At 47.9% G+C, this 25,837-nt stretch overlaps 1 protein-coding gene across 1 annotated transcript in view; it reads left to right on the plus strand.

The window, feature by feature from the left end:
• C3H1orf146 (chromosome 3 C1orf146 homolog) overlaps positions 1–25,837 on the plus strand; it is a 36,243-nt gene that overhangs the window by 4,992 nt on the left and 5,414 nt on the right. The window contains exon 2 of the mRNA XM_021637883.2: positions 23,628–23,722. Coding sequence (XP_021493558.2) covers positions 23,654–23,722 — 69 coding nt within the window. The 5' untranslated portion in view covers positions 23,628–23,653. The remainder of the gene's footprint in view (positions 1–23,627; positions 23,723–25,837) is intronic.

A 25,837-nucleotide genomic window follows, 5' to 3' on the forward strand; every position in this document is an offset into this window, starting at 1 on the left:
CCTCAGTTCTGAGGGAAGACCAGCCTTCCCCTCAGTTCTCCCGTGTTTACATGTCTGCACGCACGGACACGTGTGTTCATGACCAGCCTGTGCCTTGGCAGTGGTATGTGACATTGTGAGTTGGGTGACGAAGGAGAGACACTGCCGAGTGCTTACAAAAGCCTGGATGGTGGCGCTCAGGAGCGACGGGACGGTGTGTTTGAGTTATCTAAGACATGCACCTGAGCGAACTAGTAACTAGATACGGAAGTGAGAAGTCAGCCTCGAAGATTTATGTCTTCGACTGAGTTAATGTCTTCAACCAAACTTTGAAATGAGACTAGGAGAGAAGGTGAGTTTCACTGAGGACCATGTTAAGAGACCTGGGGACAAAAGTACAGATGAGATGAGCGTTGAGTGGTCAGGAAAAGAAAGCCCCGGGAGCCTGCCAGGGGAGGCTGGGAAATGGCAGAAAGCCATCCTAAAGGACAACGTAGCTAGAGGGCGTCTGTCCGAGCACGGCCCTGTCAGCTCCTCCATTCCACAGCCCGGCGGGTTTGGCTATTTTCTCTTATAAAGGCCACGTTGGCAAGACAATGTCAGGTCCTCACATCATTTTAGGAGTGTGGCTTACTTTTCCAGGTAATGAGCAGGCGAATCTACTCTGAAAGTGTTCACGAGTTCATATCCAACCTGCTTCCCCCCTGTTGGGATCTGACATTGAGAGCGAAAACTTTGAAAGCCTTTGTGGTAGTGTACCTTTAATGCAAAACTTAAAAGAGGCAGGGAGGCCACAGTGCAGAGCCAGCCTGAGCTACATAGCAAGGCCCCGTCTCTAAACAAAGTGAAATCATCGCAAACAAAGGCTTATCATAGAGCTAGTCAGTGAGTGAGTGGCTAGCTGCATAGGGCTGAAGAGCCGGCTCAGCAGGGAAAGGAGCTTGCTGCCGAGCTGGAGGACCTGATTCAGTTCCAAGTACCTTCGTGGTGGAAGGAAATCCTGTGAGTCACAGCCTGACAGGCATATGGTAAACACAGATAACTGTTTTTAAGAAAAGTCCTAAATGTATTGTGTGTGTACATGTGTATGTCTGTATCTAATGCAATGATCAAAAGTGTCTTTAATGACAAGAAAAGCTGGCCATGGAGACACATGTTTGTGTATACATCCACAGAATGTCCCAGTTTCTTTGTGTGCTCACACGTGAAAAATATTTAAGAGCGATTATGAAATGTTAGCTGTGCCGTACAGTCTGGACTATTGTAACTGTGCCGTGCTTACACTGAATAAGCGGAGTTTGTGCCCTTTTACCAGCATTCTCCATTTTCTGCCGCCCCTGGCACCCACCATCCCACTCTGCCTCCTAAGTCCCACACTTTTAGACTGCGTTAAACGGGACCATGAAATGGTCGTCTTCCTTTACCTGGTTTGTTCCACTTAGAGATAGCATGTTAATACCACAGATCACGGGACTTCCTTTTCTTTTCTTTCTTTTTCTTTCTTTTTTAATTGAGGCAGGGTTTTTCTATTTTAGCCCTGGTGGCCCTGGAGCTCACTCTGTAGACCAGGCTGGCCTCGAATTCAGAGATCCACCCACCTCTGCCTCCCAAGTGCTGAGATTAAAGGCGTGCACCACCACCAACCAGCTGACTCTTTTCAAAGACTTTAATGCTTCGTTTTCCTTCTCCATTTGCAGATGTTTCCTGGCCTTTTGGGGGTAGACATAACTAACACATGTTCCCCCCCAGCTAGGACACATAGCAAAGACACAGTTTTACCCAAGGCTGCTTTCCTGGATCGGTGGCTGCTGGGGTTGTGGCAATGGATAGGACCCCGTCATAGAAAGGCCCATCTCTGCATGTGAGGACTCACGGACGCTGCTCCCCTGGGGGTCCCTGCACAAGGTAGGCAGTGACCAGGCTGGAGATTGTCCGCTCCCCAGAAACTGCACTTATGTGGGGAGCAGCCTTGCGAATCCCCTAACAGCTTCGTGAGCCTGGGAGGCTGGGCTTCTCTCCTGCTGCAGAGAGGTCAGTGGGAGGAGGTGCCACACCTCTGTCCTAAATTGTCACCCTTTTTCCCAAAGTCGCCTGGGCCTGGGGTGCGGATGCTGTAGATGGTGGATTACTTTCCAGATGGAGGTAAGCGCGCCGCTGGGCCATCACAGTATGTGGGGTTAGTCACCCGCGCCCTGCGGGATGCCCTAGCTGGCCACCAAAGGGTGCCCCATCTTCAGCGTACCATCTACGGTGGCAGGAGCTTTGTGTGTCGCCAGCCAAAGCAGCACTGACCCTGGGGCCTTGTGCTCAAGGACCTTGCGGCTCCTAGAGTGCCCTTCACTCACAGAGGGCCTTTATCAGCCTCACCTGATAGCTACTTCCCTTACTGCTGTTCTTATTAAGCCTTCTAACGACTCCAAGGTTAGCATTAGATAATGAAGCCTTTTTGCAGAAGATGGCAGGATCTCCGTCTGAAGGCCACCACCATCCACTCAAGGGAGATTGTAGGCTGGTCTTAGATGGCTGGGGTTATTTAAGTTTTAATCTTAGCGAGTCTAGTAGCGCATAAAGCTATCCATTAGCGGTACCAGCTCTTCTGTCAAAAGAGCATTGTTGGGCACGTGGACGGGGGATCCAACCATCCAGCCCCTCCGTATCATTTGCCGAGAGCCACCTAGCTTCCTCATCCTGAGGCACTGCTGTCCCCATGGGGCCACCGCTCATTTCCCGCCCCTGCTGGTCTCTGTGGTTGACCCAGCCGAGGGCCAAGGGAAAGTAAAGCTGGGCTCAGCCTGGCATGGCGGCCACTGGAGCCAGCTCGCTGGTTCTGGTTGGGGGCAACACCGCGACCTTTGCCTTCCCAGCAGCCACCCCCAGCTGCTGCAGGAGCCCAAGACAGGCGAACAGTCTTCACTCTCCTTGTTCGTCCTTGCGCAGGAAAAATGTATGCTGTATTCTCTGAGGCATGACTGCCATCACAACCGTGAGCTTAACATTTTTCACCTTCCCTATTTGATCACCTACACTTGATGTAAATGGCTTAGGAGGCAAAGCCCTCAGAATCTCACTGTCGCTGCCCTCGGCGTTCTGTTCATTTTTTCATAGGAACTCCAGCTTGGCACTCAGCATGTCACACTTGCCTTCAAGTGACCTGCCAGAGCTCTTAACCTTCTTTAACTTCTGTCAATATATCCTGAGAGCTAGTGCCTTACACACCAACTCCTGTGGCAGCAAGAATCATTTAAGGCCTCTTCTCCCTCAGAAAGACCGTCCCACCACAGGGCTCCGAGTCCCGGGGCCTCTGCCGACTCAACCTTTCTTAGCTCTCCTGGGAGCATCTGTGGCATCCAAACATTGCTCTCATGCCCGGTTGCCCTCTGCTGCCCACCTCTCTGTACTGTCTTCCACCCCCGATCATGACGGTGACCTCAGCCAGTGACCAAGTGTCCCTAGTGTCTGGGTTGAGCCTTTTCTCTCATTGCTTCAGGCTATAGGGTCCTCTTTTTCAGGCAGGACCCCACCTGTCCCCATATGCCATTTGTGCAAGGCTTCCCACTGTTCGGAACTCCTCCCCAGTTAGGGGAACTTAAATGCAGGGGCTTTCCTGATGATCAGGGCCCCCAGGCTGCATGCTTGGATCATGGCTGCCGCTTGTAATAAAGGTTAGATTTGAGGGTATCTCCTACCTCACTGTCTCACTTCACTATCTGATTCTTCCTGGGTTCCAAGTTTCTGGGTCAGGAAGAGCGCTCTTTAGATCTAGCTCGTACTGGTTTTCTTGCATCCTGCTAGCTGTGTGAACTGGCAAGCCAGCACTTCCTTCTCACAGCCCCCTTCTCTACTTTCCCTGCCCAATCCGTGCACAAAGGAGAACCTCGGCATGCTTCTCCTGTTGTGATTCCTCCCTTCCATGTGCACCTCCTTTCTGGCAGATAGTTCCACTTCAGCTGCATGTCCTGTTGGCCAGAGCAAAGGCCGCACAGCAGCCATCACAGCCCTCCTAGAACCCTGCTCCCCAGGTGAAACGCTGGGCAACTATGGGGTATTCGCTAACCCATGAGCTGTAAAATGCAAGGCTTTTTCTATGCCCACCCTAGCTCCCAAGTGATGGCACGGAAACCTATGGTATTTGTTAAAAGCATTAGGCACTGTAGCTGGGCAGATGCTGAGCTATTCTAAGCCTGGCCTACTTCCCAGCCACATGGCCTGTTACCTGCCAGCTTCGACTTACTGTGGCATCTTCCTGTTTGTCATGTCCTCATGGCAACTCCTTTCTCTCTGGTCCCCGCCTGAGACCCTCTTTCTGGGATTCTAAGCCCTACCTTAACTCTCCGGTCTAGTTATTGACTGTTCATCTCTTTAGTAACCAATCAGAAGATGAACAATTTTTCACAACATTGAGACAGGAGATGCTTCATAAAAAATGACAATGCCAAAGTCCAGACTGCAACCAGATCTCTGCGTACAGAAATCAGCATTTGAATACACAGCACACAAAAACATCCTCCAACATCTTCCCTTTAGTCCAAGGAAAGGTTCTCTCTCTTACAGTAATAAACTATATAAGAACCACCATGAAAACTATCAGGTAAGAATTACATTTGCAAAGTCCAGACCGTTTGTATTTGGCAACCTAGAGAAAGTACTATCTGTCCCATCTTAGCGAGTTCAAATACTTGCCTTTTGTCTGGTCATAACATTCTATCAGTTACACTCTCATTGTTGTTTTAATTTGCATTTCCCGGATCATAGTGATCTTGAGCATATTTTTCATGTACAGCCTCCCCCCATTTCTTCTGAATTGCTCAGAGTTGGACCTGAGGCCTTTTTTTGTGCATTCTAGGGTAAGAGGCCATCATTGAGATACATCCCCATACTCCCCATATTTTTTTATTCACTTTTGATATATATATATTCAGGTCTTTTGCACACATTAGAATCAGGTTATTTGTTTTCTTGCTGTTGAGCTGAGTTCCTTGTGTTTTGTGGATTTTTTACTTCTTCTTGCATATGTGGTTTGCAAGTTTGTCTTTCCAGGTCACAGGTCACCGCTTCAGTGCTCCTTGTCAGTTGGCTCTGTTGTTTGCTTTGTTGGCAGAAACTAAAGACCGTTCCATGTCTCATTTCTGTTTTGAAGTCTGGGGGATTGCATGTTTTATGAAGTTATTGTGTTATGAGCAAGAGGGATGGCTCAGTGGTCAAGAGCATGGGATCATTTCCCAGTATTCACCCTGGACCGCTCACCACTGTGGACACACACACATGCATGTGTGTGTACACACAATTAAAAACCAAGAATTCTTTTAAAGCATTGCTTTTCTGCCCCCAGTTCTCATCACGTAGTCTCCTGTAGTCTCACGTGTAAGACTCCAGCAGACTTTGGGTTGATTATTATTGTTCTTCTTGCATGTGTGACTAGTCAGTCCCTCAGGACTGCAGAAGAGACTTCCCTGTCTGCCTGGTGTGTTCTTGATGCCTTTGGTGAAGAGTGGCTGACCATAGGGGTACATGAGGTCAGGGTGCTGTGGAGCCAGAAGGAGCTTGTCTGGAGCAGGAGTGGGGACCACTCCCTCCCCTGCCCCGGACTTGCGTGCCCAGATATGAGCGGCCCTGCGTGCCCACATTTGCCCACTCCAGAGGCACTCACGAAGTCACAGCCAGGTTAGACTTCCCTCTCCTTATGAGGCCATGTCCAGCAAGCACCTGGATTTCCTCTTCTTGCAAATAAGTCATTCCCAGCACCTTAGGCCCAGCCATTGATGCACACACACCCACACCCCAAAGCCTCTCCTCACTACCCAGGGATTTAAATAGCCTTTGTTTTCCCCCAAGTAAAAGAGCTGCTCAATGAAGCCTGCCTCCCAAGAGTCTCCATCAGCCCTGCTGTTTCTGCCTGCTTTCCTCCTCCCTTCAGGTTCTGCCAGCTGTGGTCAAAGGCCAGCCCTGCTGGGAAGGGCAGAGAAGCAGAGCCCAAATGGCACATGTATGGATATACTTCTGATCTCTCTGGTTGTAAGGTCTGTTCTTGTGGTGGTACCATGCTGCTTTGATTATTATAGCTTTGTGGTATAATTTGTGATGCCTCCAGCTGTATTGCTTTTGCTCAAGATTACTTTGACCATTTGTGATATTTTATGGTTGTATGCTGATAGTAGCATTAGCTTTTCTATTTTTAGGAAATTTGATAGAAATTTCACTAAGTCTGAAGCTCATTTGAAAGAATTATGTAAAAATCAGGCTGGAGAGATGGCTCCACAGTTAAGAGCAGTGGCTGCTCTTCTAGAGGGCCTATGTTCAATTCCCAGCACCAAGAAAGAAAAGGGAGGGAGAGAAGGAAAGGGAGAGAGGGAGAAAAAGTCTAGGGTACTAGCAAGGAGTGGCGAGGAGGAAAATGGAGAAGGAAAAAGGCAATGGATGAGGCAAGGCCATCCTGGACAATATGGTGAAATCGTAGCTCAAACAGGAGGAGGAGAGTGGAGTAAAAAAAGAGGCAAGAGAAAGTGAGAGCAGGCAGTACCGACGAGGTAGTTCCCAAGCCTGGGGTGCTTCCTCCACATCATGTGTGAGGATGCATGATATGTGTGTGAGCATGTGGAAGCCCCAGGTTGTCTCTCAGCTTTGGCAAGATGCATGGGAGAACCTGGGACAGGATGCAGAATCCTCCTTTGCTTTATCTCTTGAGTTGCCAAGCTGACCACTCACCACAGAATGGACCATGAAAGAATAAAGAGGAGAGGGAGCCCAGGATTCCTTCTCTAGGACTAGGGGCTGGCTGCGCTGCTGCCAAGGAGGAAAGCCTAAACTGACCACCTTTTCCCTACAGCCAGGGCTGCTGTGGCTTCTGGCCAGAACTGCAGGGGGCTGTAAGAGGAGGCTCTTAAATCTGAGCCTCGCTGGAGGGCTCTGGAGGCTCAAGTAAACTTCAGCCTGCTTATCTTAGACTGATGGTTTAGGCCCTGACTCTACTAACTTGTCTGTGAATCAGTAAGAAAAAGGAAGAAGGAGAAAAAGTAAGCAGTGACCGCTCATGCACACACGCTCAAGAGAAAAGGGTGGATGAAGTTAAAAATTTCACCAAACTCCCACAAGTTTACATATGGTGATGACGATGTTGATTTCAGCATCTCCTCTGCAGAAGCTGCCGCTGGTTCAGCCTTCAGGTTCCATAGTATCAACCTAATGCTCATGGTCAAAACGTCAATATAGCACAAAAACATGAATTTGAAAATGCAACAGGTTACATGTTTTTTTTTTTCATTAAAAATAAACATTTCTTATCTATGTATCTACTGCACAAGTTCATAGTGAGTTCAGAATGACAAAAGGTTGAAAAGGCCTAAAGGTTAACAGGGTCCAAAAGCTACAAGAATATGTCTTTTCAATTAAGACTGACCTGGCTACACATTTTCCAGCTACCTCAATAATTTCATCTCTTTCACTCCAAGATACAAAGTAAATTTAAAATGACAGTGTTTTATGCCATAAATTGATAGGGTATAAGAAATCACAATGAAACAGTTTGTATTTATTGGCATCAAGGTTTCTAGTTAATTTTGACATTTCTTAGTAGTGTCATTATTTTGGGGGTTCATGGGAAGTTTAAACCAACTGGCCTATATGGTGTATACCAGGATTTATGGTGTCCTGTATAGAAGGATTATCTGAAGCCACAAATCTGTCTCAAGCCTGTCTCCCAGTGAGGCACTTGTAGGTCCATAAAGGTATTTATTGCAGCCATAAACTTCCTAAAATTGTTTGAATCAAATCAGGAATTCCATAATCAGGTATTAATTCATCCAAACAGCAGTGCATCTTCAGTAAGATCCTGTAGGTTTGCTCAGTAAGAATGAAGGTTCACACCATGATGGAATTTTAGAGATACACCAGTGCACTATGGCTCTTGGCAGCTGGGAATCATCTGCTACAGGGTTTCTCAGCCAAACCCAGAGCTTTAGATATGGCTGCTGGCTGGCCAGCTTGTCTTTGGATTCCCTTTCCACCTTCTGAGGTGGACCACACCCACCCAGCATTTACTGGGGTTGAGGATCCAAACTAGCAGCACTCAGGGCTGCATGGCCCCTAATACTGAGCCACCTCCTCAGCCTCCAGGAAACTTCATTCTTACATAAGTTAAACACCAACAGAAGATGGAACAGCAAATGAAGCTGGAAAGGGTGGGCAGCCATCTCTGCAAACATTTAAAGAGTTTTTTTTTTTTTAATTTATTTAACTTTATTCTATGTGCATTAGTGTGAAGGTGTCAGATCCTTTGGAATGGGCATTACAGACAGTTGTGAACTGCCATGTGGGTGCTGGGAATTGAACCCAGGTCTTTTGGAAGAGCAGACAGTGCTCTTAACCACTGAGCCATCTTTCCAGCCCCTTAAAGAGTTTTTAAACAGACGAACACATCATATGTAACGTTGTTTAATAAGATGTCTCAGCCTGTAGCAGGAAAACAGGAGACTGGGCATTGCTGGTTGAAACATTTTTCTTTTTTCAATTCAAACATGACAATATGTTTGAGATATAATTGAACTGGCCTTGGTAAGACACAGTGGAGTCCTGCAAATCCCCACTAACAGTTTCATTCTACAATCAAGTCTTTTTCATTGTCAACGTGGGTTGAATTCTCTGGTTGCATTTTTGTATCATTGAAGTACTTCTTTATTTGTAACATTTCTTTACATTTTCATTTATTATGTAAGTACAGGTGTGTGTGTGTGTGTATACACATGTGTTTGCCATGGTGCATAAGCAGATGTCAGAGAACATCTTAGGAGAGGTGGTTTGTTCCTTCCCAGAGATGTAGCTCAGACCGTCAGGCTTGGAGGCACCTTGCTTTTCCCTGGTAAGCCATCTTGCTGTGCTCAACCCTGATTAGGGTGCATTCACTGCACACGGCACTGTCACACACAGACCTTACAGAAGTGTCAATGTACTATGAGCATATCCCCCTTCTGTAAACGCTCCTCTTCCTCCACTTCCCCCTTCTGTTAGTTTTCTTGTTCTGATAAACGGTTTTGCTTCTACTTTTGCATGTACATTTATGATTTTATAAAATCTAGGTACCATAAATGAGAGAAAACACTCAGTGTTTGTCTTTCAGAGCTGACTGACTCAGCTGCACACGACCATCTTCAGTTGCCTCTTTCTTTCTGAAAATGACATAACTTAGTTCTTCTACGTGGCTGAAAATATTTTCATTTTGCTTATGTGGTGGTTTGAATAGGCATGGCCCCCATAGACTCACATGTTTGAATGCTTGGTCCATACAGAATGGCACTATTAGGAGGTGTGTCACTCTGGGGACTGGCTTTGAGGTCTCCCGTGATCAGGCTACATTCAGTGTGACACAGTCCCCTTCTGCTGCCTGTGGATCAAGATGTAGAAGTCTGGACTCCTCCAGCACTGTGTCTGCCTGTGCACTGCTGTGCTTCCTGCCATGACGATAATGGACTAAATCTTTGAAACTGTAAGCCAACCCCAATTAAATGTTTTCCTTTATAAGAGTTGCTATGGCCCTGGTGTCTCTTCACACAGTAAAACCTAACCAAGACAGAAGTCGGTACCAGGAGTGGGGTATCGCCGCCATAGGCTTGACCATACTTTTGTTTGGAGGAACGAGGATTTGGGGATTTTGTTTAGGAAAGCAGTGGAATGATTTAAGAGATGCCTGATGGGCTACACTAGCAAGAGCATGGAAGACAGTGTTGCTGATGGTGCCTGGAACCATCGGGCCTTGGCTCCCCAGGGGAAGAATGTTAGCATGTTGCCTAGAGAACCTTCTTGTGGTATTTTAGTATGTAATGTGGCGGCTTTTTGCCCTTGTCCAAAAAATTCTGCCTGAGTCTCCAGTGTGGTGGCGGCATGCACCTTTAATCTCAGCACTCCAGAGGCAGAGGCAGAAGAATCTCGGAGTTCAAGCCCATCCTGATCTACAGAGCAAGTTCCAGGACAGCCAAGTTTAGGCAGTGAAGGAACCATCAAAACCAGAAAGCTGGTGAAGATGTAATTACGAAGGGGCCACGTTCCAGCCCCAGCAGCAGCAGAACTTGACAGCTTCGCCATGCGGTTAAGAGTCAAGAATGGAAGAAAGCAGCTTTAGAAGAGGAAAGTTGCTGAGGCCGGGAGTGTGGCAGGGGTGTGTCTGCACGGACGCCCAGAGAGGCCAATACATGAAGTTGTGAAAGTGAAGCCTGGGTTGCCTTGGAGACCCCTAGATGTTAGAGATGCCTGAGCTATGGGACACCTGCCTAGGGAAGCTGCTAACAGGGAGCAGATCCTCCCCGAGAGAAAAAAGAGAGCTGCAATCAACAAAGCTGAAAGGACTTGCAGACATGAAGGGCGTTTGGACATCAGACATTGCCAGAGGAGTGGCACTGTTAGGAGGTGTAGCCTTGTGGGGAAGTGTGTCACTGTGGGGGCCGGCTGTGAGCTCTCCTATGCTCAAGCTCCACCTAATGTGGCTCACAGTCTCCTGCTGCTGCCTGTGGATCAAGGCGTAGAACTCAGCTCCTCCAGCACCATGTCTGCCTGCAGGCTGCCATGCTTCCCGCCATGACCTGCAAGCCAGCAGCAATTAAACGCTTTCCTTTATAAGAGCTGCCATGGTTGGGGTGTCTCTTCGCGGTGATGAAATCCTAAGACAGGTATATTTACCACATTCTCAGTATCTGCACTTCTGGGTCACACACCCAGGTTGATATATAACCTAATAACAAACAGCTATGCACAAATGTGACAGGCTGCCTTGCAGTGCTTTGGGTAAACATCCAGGAATGGAATGGCGGGGTTACACGGGTAGATCCATCAAAGCAGGATACTCCATCTCATTGTGAACCCCGAGATTGTGAACGGTAAAAACCTATCTTTTCTTTGGTGTGGCTCACCACACCAAAGCGCCCCTTTAATCCGAGAGCTTTCTGTACACAGGATTTAGTAAAGCCAAGGTCAGCTCCTCGGGCAGTTCCTCATTGGTAGCTGTCCCCTTGGCCTTGAGCTTTCTCCTGGGCTAGCAAGCTTTTAGCTTTGGGCTTTGGGGCTTTTTCTTCTGGCACGTGAGCTGTGAAGGAAGGTCAGCCAGCTGTTCTCTCTGCCTCTGAGCTAGCAGGTTTTTACCCCAGCATCTGGCTCCTGAGCCCTCATAGCATGGCCGCTGTTAGCTTAATGACCGTCCCGCCGACCAAGTGAGAGGGAAGCTCATCCTTGTTTGACTCTGACCTCTCATCAGCTGGTGGTAAAAGCACTTAGAGTTCATGTTTACCGACTGTTTTTACTTATTCCTTGTGAACTACCTGTTCCATTAACCTTTTGTGCTGATTTGTTTTTATTGTTATCCTTAAATAGAACATTTTGGAGTTAATTTTTTGAGAATTCCCCAAGTAACTGGAGTCCTACTTGAAAACTCCTGCTTGGGGCTGGCGAGATGGTACGAAGGAAAAAGGCGCATCTTGAGCAAACCTGCTCACTGGAGTTCACTGACTGGGACACCCATGAAGGTGCAGGAGGCGCAGAGGCCGATGGGTTCACAGATCAGCACGGGGAGGGCCTGGAACGTTAACACACAGTGTTATTCCTCGGACGGAGCCGTAGCCTGTTGTCCACCGGAAGGCTGGGCGGGCCTGCTCGGCGCCTGGACTTTCCTGCTGTCATGTGACTGGAGGCCATGCTGGTCCCCACCCACCGGACCTTCACAGCGCTTGTCTTAGTCTATAGAACCTGCCTGTTGAAAGGTGTCTCGTGTACTCTTACAGAGTTTTGATCTGGTCAGGTCGGGTCTTTGTGTAGCTTAGTTTGTCCCAGACTCTCAGAAAACCAAGACAAGATTGCTTAAGCCCGAAGGTCACGGCCGGCCCGAGATGGTCTCACAGGAAGATCAGAGGTGGCCCAGAAGAGGCATCCTGACGGCGGAGAGGCCGCGCTGCGCACCGACGCACAGCCGGGGTCTCCTCTCTGGGGGTCTCCTCTGCCGTGCTCTGGGCTTCCATCAGCTTTCCACAAGGAACAGTCCGAAGACCTGGGTTTATCCACAGAGGGGATGCACCCCCCCCGCCCTGCCCACCTGTGTATCCCCCGCCCACCTTTGTGTGCCCCCTGCCCACCTGTGTGTCCCCAGCCCACCTGCGTGTCCCCAGCCCACCTGCGTGTCCCCAGCCGTGCCCCGCTGCGTGTGTCCCAGTGCTGACGTCAGCACCCATGTGCACCAGGCGCCATCCCTTGCAGTTTTGCTTGGCCAGCTTTGCCTACATGTTACTGTGAATTAATGGAGCTGGCAGGATAATTCCTGGCCAGAGACTGAGCCTGTGCCCACGCCCGCCGACACCCTGTGCGGCTGCTGTTCTCAGCACACACGGCCTGCCTCTGGCGCTCCTGCCTTCCTGGAGCACATCATCTCTCCACGAAACCGGAGACCCAGAGGAGCCAGGCGGCGCCGACAGGACCCTGGCTGCTTCGGAAGGAACAGACTGCCGGAAGAGTGAGAGCACGGGCTTCCCTCTCACCCAGACCCTCGGCCCAGCAGAGGCAGAGAGACAAGCCTCACCTTTGTTCCTTTCCAACAGCGTGTGGTGCCTGCGGGAGGCCTGAGCAGCCTTGAAGCCTCAGCCATCACCGGCCTACTTCCATGCACATTTCAAAGTGTTTGTTGACAGACGTGCGTGAATGTGATGTTTTCATTGTGGTTGTTCTTGGCGCATGACCGAGGGAGGGCGGAAGGCAGTTCCCTTTGACAAAGCTAAGAATCTAGAAGCAGGCCTTAACTTTCAGGAGCTCGGGGCTGGATTATAGCTGGCCTCATAGCCTGTCAGCTGACAAGCCTGGATTCTCCAAAGAGTCAGCTAGAGCAAGTAGAGATGCAGTCAAAGGGGACAGACGGGCAAAGCAGGAAGGTGCAGGAATCTTCGGCAGTGTTTTGAGTGGAAACCAAGTGTTCTGCCTTCATTGCCTAAGCCATACTCTCACGGATCCAAACGGATATAAGCATAGAAATACTGCCAGGGCTGAACAGCCAGCAGCCGTCACAACAGCACTGGCTTGATTGCACTAAGCTGCTTAGTAAGTCATTTTAATTCAATTTAAAATGAGACTTTGTACACTGATGTTGTGAAGATTTGCTCCCTAGGCCACGGCACTACTGTGAGGTGGTGTGACTTTGGGAAGAAGTGGGCCTAATGGGAGCAAGTCATGCCATCAGGAGTGTGCCCCTGACAGGGAGATTTAGCTGGACCCAGCCTTTCCCGGCTCACATGGATGAAAAGGCCGTTCTCCACACAACCAACCAACGTGACATAATGCATTGCCTCGGGCCCAAAACAACAGGATGTATGCGAGTGGACGGAAACTGAGCCCAGATCAGCTTCCTTCATGTAAGTTGGCTATCACAGGCATTTAGCTATAGAACAGAAAGCTGACTGACACACACAGACACACACAGTCATTCTAGAGAATACAGCAATTGTGTCAGCTTTCTGCATATTTAAAACGTGGTGGGAGACACTTGAAACAGCTACAAAAGCTTTCCTCAGGTTTCAGTCTTTATAGGTGAGCGAGCAAGCATGCCTGCGTGTGTGCTTTACCTTTTCCTTTGAATTATAACATGATAGTAAGAATCATCAGGGATGGAGCTGGCAGGCGCGGTGGCACAACCTTTAATCCCAGAACAAGGGAGGCAGAGGCAGAAGCAGGCCAACTTTGTGAGGTCAAGGTCACCAGGCTTGCACAGTGAGACCCTGCCCCAAAAAACAAAAACAAAAAACATCAAAGAGAAGCAGCAAACAAAGAGAATGTGCAGTGGACCTTCAAAAGACGCCTGCTAGGGTCTGCAGCTGAGTAACAGGGTTATGGAATACATTCACTGTCACAGCTATCCAAGCATTCAGGCCTCAAGTAGGTCAGGGAGTCTGCTGCTGTTCGTAGAACAGACGCCTCCCCAGAGCATCAAGTTAATCTCTGAATCTCACAGCAGCTTGTCACTCTGGAAATAATGTGAAAGGTTTGTCAAACACTCAATAGTTGTATTGATTCTGTGCTTTCAAGTTAAAGTATAACTTCTCAATCTGAGAATCTAATTTATGGAATTTCTCATTGTGACTTTCTTATAGCTTCTAAATTAAGAATGTCTGGACTCTAAGAAGAAAGGCAAACCAAACATATTTCTATCTAGAAATTCCAGGAAACAGTGAGTAGAAGAGTCAGGCCGTTATAGAGTCACCAAATATATTTCAGTTTTCCACTGCGCTCTATTTGAGGCTGGATTACATAGGCGCCTTTAAAAGCACAACTCAACAACCATGTTCTAGCAATAGATGAATTGAAGTCACACACAAGCACCCTAGATAAAACCTGTTTAGTGGAATTAGCTATGAAACATGTATTTCTAGAAAACGCCTCCTGGGCAGACTAACCCAGAAGACCAAAGCTGGAAATAAAAACCAAAGCCTGAGAGTGATAGGGCTAAGAACTGTGATAAGATGAACTCCCACTGGCGCTATGTAATAGGCTCTCTTGCTCTGTCTCTGTCTCTCTCTCTGTCTGCTCTGTCCGGCAGTTACAGGCTGGATTAGACCAGATGAAAAGCAGATAAAGGCAGATTTATTAGGCTCTGCTCCGTTCATCAGCAGTGAACCTGAGGGAGTCACACACCCGGCTAGCACAGGGACATTTTGTAGATTGTAGGCCACGGGTGATGCCGTGCCAGCCAGGTGCTGGGTTTGTACATGGCTAAGAGCTGAGCACTCGGGCGGGGATTGGGGTGGCAGGCAGACTTGGGGAGGAGGGCGGACGGGGTTTCCCAGCACGTGCAGGGGCAAGCAGTGCTTCCAGCCAATCACTATGCATCTTCCAGCTACTAACATTTGAAGTTTGATCCGCGCTGTAAACAGGAGGATGGCTGATACAGCCACATTGCTTTTATCATTTTATTATCATCTCTGCAAACACTACGGCTGGCAGACCCCGTGACACAGAAGGAAATCTGGTTCACGACTCAGTAGCTGGTGCTGCTCAAACCTCTAGAGTCTGACCCAGGGCGGTTTATTTTTCTAGGCATTCCCGTGCAATGTAATCGGGGCGGGGGAGGGTTTCCTGGTAGCAGTTATCCCAATCCCATGTTCACAGTTAAGCTTAAGGTGTGACTACATCAAAACGCTTCTGCAAAGTACGTGTGACCTCCCTCTTTCACAAGGACGGCTCTGTTGCCTGAGAAACAATGCTCAGGATAAAAGTCTGGGGAGGAGGAGTCTGGGGCCTAAGTGTGGCTTGGCCCTGCAGACAGCTTGGGTCACGGGGCCATCAGCTGCATCCACGCCCAGCTTCTGGGTGGAAACCGGGTATGCCTTTCCTCCTTGAGGAGACAACCCCCGTGTTTAGCACTGCTGGCTTCCCGAGGCCCCTTGTCCTCTCTCCCACGTCAAAACAGACACCATTCCGGGGAGGCATCCCAAGCTGGTGAAAAGCCTAGCTCCTGGGTGGGTTTTTACCTTCTGGGGAGAAGCAAAGCTCTAGCCAGCAACACACGAGCACCTTGCGCCGAACGTCAGAGAGAGACAAGGGCTAAGACAAAGCAGGCTGTGCTCAGAGGGGTTAGAAGCCGGTCTCCACTCTACGGGAGGGGCCAGAAATGTGTCTGCTGAAATGTGGTACTTGACCTAGGATTCGAAGAAGGGATCAGATCGTGAGCTCGGATGCCATCTGGAGAGCGCCTTGGACAGAGAAGCTAACGCAGGCGCCCTTCAGGGAGGGGCGAGATGGAGATCCGGGATTTGTGAGTGGATGGCATGGTCTAGATGTCTACATTATGCAATCACGGCAGATAAACGAGCCGGAGAAGAAAAGAGGGCTGAGGACTGACCTTAGAATACTTGAAGAGGAAGGGCTTGGGTCAGGAGCCCCGGCGCACACCTGTGTCTGCAGCCTCAGGGAACCGAGGCAGGAGACTCACTCGAGCCCTAAAGTTTGAGGCCAACCTTGGGCTATCTAAACAAGACCGTCTCAAAAAAATTTTGGAAAATAAAGGCTACACCGTGCCTGGTGGCACCAATCCCAGCTACTTCAGAGGTGGAGGCTTGAAGCCCAAGCTCAAGGCCTGTCAGGAAGCATAGTGAGACATGTCTCACAACAAAAACCAGAGCGTGGGCTGTGAAGATAGCTCTGTGGCAGAGCCCCTGTCCAGAGTACATGACACCCAAGGGGCAAGCTCCAATACTGCAAACACTTTCTAAGATTAAGAGGTAACCAGTGCGGCCCCAGGGAGACAGGAAACATTTCTGGAGCGTGAAATAGACAAATGCTGCCGATTACTCAGGACTAGCAATTGTCTGCCCGGTTTAGGAACGGCCTACTCAAGCAGTTTCTGTGGTGAACAGGAAAGCCCTGATTAAATGTAATAACTAGTGAGAGAAGTTACATTAGAAACAGCTTATAAACGTCTGAGCTTTGATAAAAAGAAAACAGAGCAGGAAGTGGGGTCCAGAAGAGATTTTAAGATGGGAGAAATAACAGATTGTTTTCTATTCAGAATACTTGGTGGAGAAGAGGCAATTGGTGATAAAAGAACCAGGAAGTTAGTCGTAAATTAAAAATGAGTACTGGGCTGTATAACGTTTAGTATTAGCCCTAAGATTATCATGGCGGTATTATCTAACCCGCTATCACAAATAACAAGACACGGACACTGTTAGATTTATAATCACTTTATTTACCTTGGGCCGGGCAGATACTCCTACCTACGCTTTCTGAACCACCTCACCATCCATCTCCCGGCTCCCATCCAATGCCATCCTCCTTAATCCTCCCGTCTTCCATCCATAATCTTATAAATACTTGCTTTTACTCTTCATCTGGGCCTTTTCATGCCATTACTGGAGCCCTTCCTCCCAGCCCCACGTGCTTGCTTCTCCATCTATTCCATCACAGCGTCCTCCTTCCTTCTCTCTTCCTGTCGTCTGTCTCCTGGATTCTCACAATTCTTCCCTCCTCAGAAGCCTGGGGAAGCTTAGCCACGAGAACCCCATTCTGCCCTGCCCAGGTGTAGGCCATTTAACGCACCCATCAGATATGTTTCAGGCAGGTTTACACAAGCAAGGATGGGTGGGTGTATCGGCGGGCAGGGACTGGATCCTGAGGGTCAGTAATTAACCTTAAACCAGCCTCCAGCAAAAGCTGCTGGAACAATTTTCTTTGATAAGCAAGAAGACCTGGGACCTGATGCCTGCCTGAAGGACAAGCCGTACAAAGGGAACATAAAGTGTGCCTGCTCTAAGTGCAGGGAGATAAAGATCACTGCGTGCAGACAATGGGAGGAGGTGGGTGTGTTAGAGGCATCCATGGAAGATCACTCCTGGGGGGGGTTGTATTTAAATTCTAGTGTAATTAGTTTAGAGTTATGAACTGTAACTTACTAATTGTAGATATATCACCTCTGATGGGAGCAAAGGAAGAAATGCTGGAGGGTTTCTTTCAAAAATCGGTTCTGGGGAACGAAACTGTAATTTCAGATATGCTGTATAAGCACTGGTCACGTGAAGAGAGAATTGGTCTGCGAGGCTGCCGTATCAAACCACCTTAGACAAAGAAATGGCTTACAGGTGCAATTCATCACTTGCAACTTTGAAGGCAGAGAAGTCCAAGACTAAGAAACTAGGAAGCCACCCTTCGGTGCGGCTCCACTGCTCATAGATGGCACCTTTACCCCTCTTTTCAGGTTCTTTAAATTGACTTATGTTTATGTGTAGGAATGTGCCTTCGCCTGCGTGTGTGGATGTGCGCTAAGCGTACGCCCAGTGCCCTTGGGATTCAGAAGAGTGTGTCAGAGCTTCTGGAACTGGAGTTACAACACGTGTGCTGGGAGCCAAGCCCAGGTGCTCTTAACCACTGAGCCATCTCTCCAGCCCCATCACACCTTTTAGCTCTGGCTTCACCTGTCAGAATCACAGAACATTACTTCCAGCTGGTGAGAGCGGATGCCTCAAGACCTGCGGAAGACCCGTAGAGACCTCTCAGTGCTATTCCACTTGGTTTCAGTATGTGCTCTGGGAGGGGGTGGACACAGAGATTCAGGCCACGTGGAACAGCTGTCTAGAACATGGCAGAGAGAGGACCTGACAGACACTGTGCAGTTTCCAGGTCACATCAAATGTGAAGAAAACAGGTGCAGGTAACTCCGATCACCACCTCCTGTTGTCACGTTTGCTGCGCTTGATCTCAACGGTGTGTTCCAGATGTCATAAAGGATCCGTGTGTGAAGGAGCATGGACAAGCAGGAATGCGTCCTCCACCTCTGAGACGCTCAGCTCTTTGTTCACAAGGTCTTCTGTCTTAGCCTAAATCTCAACTTTTTCTTATTTTAAAATTAGAAAACCATCACCTTAGAGTTTATGGAGAACAACTATGAAGTTGTGTGAATGCGGGCTCTGGTAGAGTGCTTAGCACGAAGTTCACAGTAAATGTCTTTTTATTCTTCCTTATTCTCGTAAGCACCCTCTTACAAAATACCCTACTTTGCACCCTCAGAACTGGAGGCCCTGCTCTTAGTCCCGGTAAGTGTCTGCATCGAGCGTCCTATCATTTCGGAGAGGGAGCAAGTCTCAAAGTCTCAGTCCAGGCTCTGCTGCTCAGCACTGGACACCTCTCCTGCTCCTCTGCTGTTAGCCTTTTGTGCATCAGAAAGCCTTCCAGGTTCTTTCTGCAACACCAGCCCTGCCCTGCCGGAGCAGCGTGGCCGGGGCAGCTTCTTCACTCTTCTCATCCATCCTGTCCTCTTTTAACAATTGTTCAAAGGGAGCACAAAGGACTGTAGTTAATTTTAGTATTAGTTATACGAAATGTTAAACTTCTAAAATGCTTACCTTTTGGAAAAAATTAATCTTTAAGTGTCAAAAGATTTTTTTTCCTAGAGCCTTTCTTTGTGTTCAGGAATATAACACACATGCACAGAATATTCTGCTGTTAGAATATTAATCTTTTTTATCGTATGTAAGTGTGTGCGGGGGAAGGGGAGTTTGTGCCATGTTTGTGGGTGCCTATGGAGTGTAGAGGTATTGAACTCCTGGCGCTGTAGTTACCAGCGGCCCAGCCACACATGGGCACCGGGAATTTAAGGCAGGTCCTCCAGAAGAGCAATACACTGAACTCTCTCTCCAGCCCCTAGAATAGAAATCTAATCTAAGACTTACTCCGCCCTTCTTTTTGAAGCTCTCATCACTCTGAATAAATAATGCGATTAAATAATGTGTTAAACTTCGTTCAGGTCTGAAAACCGGAGTCCAAAAAAGAACTGATACAGGGTGTCCATTTTACATACAGAGCCGTCACATAGAATCTAAGTCTCTCTCTCAATTTGCACGACACCTGCCTGCCTCTACTGAGGGAAGCCTGCTCTCCTTGGCGGACGACGCTCCTGCACCCGCCTCCGCTCGGGTCTGCGGCTGCGCATGCGCCCACGCCCAGCGTGCACCGCGGCTGCGCATGCGCCCACGCCCAGCATGCACCGCGGCTGCGCATGCGCCCACACCCAGCATGCTCAGCTGCTGTTGCGGCGGGGCGTCGCGGGGCTGAGGCCGCTGGGCGTGCAGGAGGAGCGCGAGCTGTAGTCAGGTGCGTCTGCGGCCCTGGGTCGCCAGGGCCTGAGGGAGGAGCCTGCCCTCCTTCCCCTGAGGCCCTGGCGGAAGAGCGCTGCCTCGGTGGGTGCGGTGTGGATGCCTCTCAGCCTTGAGTTGAAGATGAAGGCCAAGGCACGCCGCGAGCGCCCGGGTCCCACGAGCAGGGAAGGTGGCTTGCCAGAATTACTCTGCAGCACTTGCTGAACGTAGCTAAATGTGAGAACATCCTCAGTCTTGAACAGTAAAAGCCCAGGACTCGAGGGCAGCTCGGTAGTGTTAAGTTTTTCGTTGTTTTTGAATTTTTGTGTGTGGTTGTCTGTGCGCCACACGCATTCAGTGTCCAAGGAGAGCAGAAGAGTGTCAGGGACCCCAGGGCTGGCGGTTCAGGGGACGGGGTGCGGGGCTTGAAGCCCGTCCTCCGGGAGAGCAGGCGCACTCTAAGCGCGGGCCATCACGCTCCGGCGCTGTGGTCCAGGATCCTTTCAGCAGTAGGCCACCAGTTGGAGGCGTGGTGATGGCGCTCAAGTTAGGGCACTCGGGAGGGAATGCGTTCCTGTCTTGACTGCTAGCCTACTTTCCCCGTGAAAATACTGAGGGAACGTTGCCTTCCTAGCCCTAGTTTTCTGATTTCTAATCTTCAACACTCCACCTTTGGGAAATTACTGACCCCAATACTTTTCCCACTTTTCCATGCTCAAAATCCCTTCCTGTGTGTTTTTTTTTCAAACCTAAGTATAAACAATGTATGTTATAAGTTATGTAAGTTAAACAAATGTTACCTATTGCTGATCCACACACACCAAGCAGCACTCAGGTTATAACTATAAACATTGCCACGTCTGCACTGTATGGCTGTATCATCACGTAGCTGCCATTAGGGTGGGAGGTGAATCCACTTCATTCAACGCCGATCAAGTGCTGGGTTACATAACACCGCAAAATGTCGTTCCTCTCAGAGACCTATTGTCATCTCTTCATTCATGCAATAAATGAGGAAATTAGGGAGCAGCTGGTTTCAACTCAGCAGGGAGAACTTGCTGATTATTAGAGCTGTTCAAAAGTGGAGTGAAACTGCCTTGGATACTAACTCCGGCACCCAGAGTGACTCAGGTTTGCATTGGTTGGTTTCTAAATTTTGCTTTGAGCTACTTCTGTGTTAGGTAACATGCAGAGTATAAATTTAGTTTGCATTAAAAGTTTTATGCCTTAGTTGGTGAAATAAAATACATCTCTAAATCTTATGGAGAAAATATACTAAGTAAGGCAAATTCTGAATAAGTCTCATTTTGTTTGAAGGCTCAGTTTCTTGGAGTAGACAGGACTTCTAATAAGCTTTTAAGGAAAATTATTTTGTAGGTGAACTTTTATCATTTTAAAGATTTATTACTTGGGTGCTGGAGAGACAGCAGTTAAGAGCACTGGCTGCTTTTCCAGAGGACCAGAGTTCAATTCCCAGCACCCACATCGTCCCTCACAACTGTCTGTAACTCCAGTTCTGGCCTCTGTGGCCACTAGGTACATACGCAGTGCATAAACATGCATGCAGAAAAACAATTCTCTGTTAAAGGTTTTACTATTTTCAGTTTTGCATATGGTGTGAGTCTGTGTGGGTTTGTACATGTGGTGCCCAAGGGTGCCAGAGGCATCAGATCCTCTGAGTCATAAGTGGTTTCTAGCCCCTGCTGTGAATTCAGGGGCTCAGACTTTGGTCCTCTACAAGACTAATACACACTTTCAACTTTGGAGGCATTTCTTCCGTCCTGAGTAAGCTATCTTTAGAACACTCCAGTTTACACAAAATTGAGACGAGACAGTAATGCAGAGTATGTCCTTGTGGTTTGAATGAGAACGGCCCTGTAGGCAATGTGTTTGCATATTTGGTCCCCAGTTGGTGAAACTGCTTGGGAAGGATTAGGAGGTGTGGCCTTGTTGGAGGAGGTGTGTCACTGGGAGTGGGCTTTGAGGTTTCAACAGCCCACGCCACTCCCAGTTAGGCTGCCTCTGCCTCATGCTGTGGGTGAGGTGTGATCGATCAGCTGCTGTCCACTGCCTGCTGCCGTGCTCCCCTCCAGGATGGTGGAGGACTCACCCTCTGGAGCCACGAGCCCCCAGACTAAAGGCTTCCTTTTATAAGTTGCCTGGGGTATGGAGTCATGGCCATATAAAAGTAACTAAGACACCTGTATAGCCTGATACCCAGTTCTTGTTGTTATTAATAATAACGTATTTGCTCAGTTTTCCCATTAACATGTTAGCATGGCGGGCCTGCTGCAGTTAATGAACTGACCTTGCTACATCATTACTAACTGAAATCTAAGTTTGTTCAAAGGTTTTTACTTTCTACCCAATGTTTTTTTGGTTTTTTTTTTTTTTTTTCCTGTTCCAGGATCAAAACCTGGATAATACATTGAGTTTAATTGAAATACTTCCATAGGTACTTAGACTGGAATGTTTCAGATTGACTTTAATGGCTGTGACTTCTTTATGGAGTGCTATTCAGATCATTTGTAAGATGACGTTCTGTTGAGAGTTGTTTTCCTTTGGATCAGATGGTTTACTGAAAGGAAGGCTTTATCGTATCAAAGACAGACTCTGGTGACATGCTTCCTGATCATCAGTGTAGACTGTGAGCAGTGAATAAGTAGTATTGGCAGGATTCCCCAGTGTGAAGCTGCTACCACCCCGTTCCGTACTGCTCTCTTTGGCAGAAGGTCACCGTGGGCAGCCTCACTAAAAAGGTTTTTGTTTTTCCAGACAGGGTTTCTCTGTATAGCCCTGGCTGTCCTGGACTCCCTTTTTAGACCAGGCTGGCCTCGAACTCACAGAAATAGGACTGCCTCTGCCTCCCTGAATGCTGGATGTGCCACACCTGGCTACCTAAAGGTTCCTAAAAGGGTCTGCGTCCGTCGTACAGAACCCCTGTCTGCTGGGGGTGGGGGTGGGGCACACAGAGACCAGAGCGGGCCACTGGGTGTCTTCCTCGTTGCTCTGTTCTCCATTTCTTGGCCTGAGGTAAGAGTTAGTGACCCGGAAACTCAGCTAGGATAACTGGCCAGTGAGCTCTCAGGATCTGGCTGTCTCTGCAGTTGAGTGCTGGCGTCACACGCATCGCCATACCTGGCTTTGTCCACGCTGCTGGGGTCCAGACTCAGTGCAGCCTTCACGTTGCAGAGCAGGAGCTCTTGCAAACGAAGCCCAGCGCACAGTCCCCGCCAGGAGTTAGTTTAAAATGGTATAATGTGGACTCCTGAAGAGTTGTTTTGTGCTTTAGACTGTAACACAGTACTGTTTTCTGTTTGTTTTTTCCATTCAAACTGTTGCACTCACCTTTGGCCATTTCTTTGGCCTCCCCTGCCCTTATTTCCCTGTCAGTGTGGTTTGTTTTTTGTATTTGTTTTTGAGTATGCCCTTACTTCTGGACAGTACAGACTCCTGGCTTCTCTTACAGATTTCTCACTTGTGACCTACAGTCAGCTTTTTCTCCAAGCACCCTCTATTCTTTATTGGAGAAGCCTACAAAACCCAGTTTGATTGCTGTAGCAGGTGGGATCTGCCTGCAGAATAGAATTCAGAATTGCCTGTAAAAGGTTAATGGTTTTCTTCCTGCATTACAACCTACTCTATGCTCGTATGACACTTGGCCTTTGTCCCATGGGCCCATGGGGATGGGCATAAGAACTTCCAGAAATGCTAAAATTGAGATTGAAATACAGAAATTGAGCTGTTCTCATGTTCCTACTGTGGGTAATAACTGTGGGTAAGAACTGAGTTTTCATCTTCTATTTGTATCCTGATATTGGTAGGGTAACTTCGGCTTACAAATGATAACACTTCCACCTTTCTCGGTGGTTCACACTAAGCACTTGGGAGGAAGACGGACCGGTGAGTTTGAGGCAACACAGGCTGCATGAGCCACTGTCTTAACACCAACCATAGGATCAGAGTAGCCAGAGGTGCACAGGACATTTTTCCATTGCCCAACTTTGCTGTCTTATATTTATTTACTGTGTTTTCTTTCTTCTTCATCTTCTCTGATTGTGGCACCATTAGAAGCTGGGCTTATCGGACGGCTCCCAATGGATGAGAGCGATGGAAAAGAAGGAAGAAGGTGGACAACCACCATCATCATCAGCTCATCGCTTAAGGTAAGCGATCTTCACTTACCAAACCTGAACTCCGTGTCAGTGTTTGAAACATCCTTGTCTCCAAGTACCCCCAGTTATGGGAACAGGAAGTAAATGTTCTAAACAGATTTCCCAATTAGTTATAAATGTTCTGCATTCACACTCAAAACCCTGATTCACTAAGTCTTTGCAAGCTGTAGCCAGCCAGTGTTGTCCTTGTTACTGGCTCAGGCTCACAGTTGCTGTGATGCTGAAGGCCCAGGCCTGCACCCCAGGCAAGGTGCTTGCCAGCACTTGCTGCTGCTCCTGCCCCTGCGCTCTGTATTTCCTGTACTGCCTCTTCTGAAAATAGCTGGGTTTTTGTTATTGGTGCTTATCTTATTTACTTTTCTGAGACAGGGTCTCATGTAGACAAGGCTAGCCTCAAACTTGCTATAGTTGTGGGTGGCCTTCTCTCCTGATCTTCCAGTCCTCCTGCCCCTATGTCCCAAGTCCTGGGGACACAGGCATGTGCTGCCCTGTCTTGCTAGTGTGTTCTGATGTCTAATCCATCAGTGCACTAAATATTCACTGGGTCAGAACCTGCATGGTGTGGGCATTCAGCGCATTCAGAGGTGCTCAGTGTTTTTGTAGTTTTTGTGTTATTTGCCAAAAAGTTCCTAAGTAACAAATCTTTGTGGTTCTTTGTTGAATGAGTTGGTTACTGTAGGTTTTTCTTGTTGTTCTCTTACAGTGTCACTTGCTGCCATTTTTGAATCATTATTAAAGACTGGACTGTAGCTTTCTCTTCTGTACGCTTGCACAGAGGTGACGCCTTCCCTGCGGAGCCTCCCTCCGTCCTGTAGTCCTCATGTGCATAGGTAGCTTAGAGACGGAGGTTTAAAGATACTTTCCTGGACTGGGAAAGTCTCTTAGTTGTAGAGCACTTGGCTAGGGTTTGTGAAGCCCTGGGTCCAAGCCCCAAACCAGGAGGTTGGGGCGGGAGTGTGTGCAAAATAAAGTTGTTTGTGTTCCTTTTCTCTTAAGAAATATAGAAAAGAATGGTTTAAGTTTTATACTCTGTTGAGAGTATATTTTATAAGTTATACATTTGCAAATACTCATCCATATTATAGGGGTTAAATGTGTTAAGGTGAACTCAGAAATTTGCTGTTCCCAAGGGGAAGATTTTCATATTGGAATTTTTTATTTTCTAGTAAACTTTCGCTCAGTTAAGTGCTGTGTTATATTTCTGTTTAAATCTATTTCCTTTCATGTGAGATTTTCTAGATACTAGTTTTGAAGAATATTACTAGGTGCTGTATATTCAGGAAGGTTACAGTTTTTTTTTTTACTTGTGGTGTATAAACAAATGAAGCAGGTTTTTAGTAAGCAGCAAGCACTGCTCTTCAGAACCTTTGATGGGCTCCAGAGCACTGGAAAACCACAAAGGCCGCAAACAAGTGCCCAGTGTTTCCTAGCCCTCGCTGCAGTTTCGCTGGTGAGTGCCCCCACTGGTGTGCTTGCTCGGCCTTTGGTCTAACCTGAACAAGTGGCATGTTTTCATGTCTCATGGATATGAAACAGAGTTTGGAAAACCGAGTCTTAAATTCTGGATTATTTCTAGAAAACTTTCAAGCTTCCTATTTTCCTCAACCCAGCACTTTCTCATTGTTGCTTTATTATTTTAGGGTTATACATCATTAGCATAAGATACATGAATCCTCATGATTTGCAGCTAGTTTTTCCCAGCCTTGCTCTGAAGTTGCTGCCGCGTGTACCCACTTGCTGCCACTCTCTGCTCTTCTGCCTTGTCCCTCTCCCATTCGTCTTCTCTGTTGGTTTCGTTTCTTTTTCTGCTTGATATACTCCTTTTTAATTTTAAAAATCTGATAAACATTTTGGCCAGCTTTGCTGGCTCTTGTGAATCTGTCATATCCTTCCTATATTTTAGTTCTTTGCTAACATTTCCAACATCTTTCATGTCCTATTTTAGGGTATATATATCTGTCACCCCAATTATATGGATCCCCTGTAGATCATTTTTCCTAGCAACTGTGGTGGTTCTCTTTCATGTCTGGCTGGTGTGTGTGTGTGCATATGTTGTAATTTATATTTTTAAATTGTATAAGTAATTTGAGATCTATACTATGTTTA

This window comes from Meriones unguiculatus, chromosome 3 (assembly GCF_030254825.1).
Source record: "Meriones unguiculatus strain TT.TT164.6M chromosome 3, Bangor_MerUng_6.1, whole genome shotgun sequence".
NCBI classification, from domain to species: Eukaryota; Metazoa; Chordata; class Mammalia; order Rodentia; family Muridae; genus Meriones; species Meriones unguiculatus.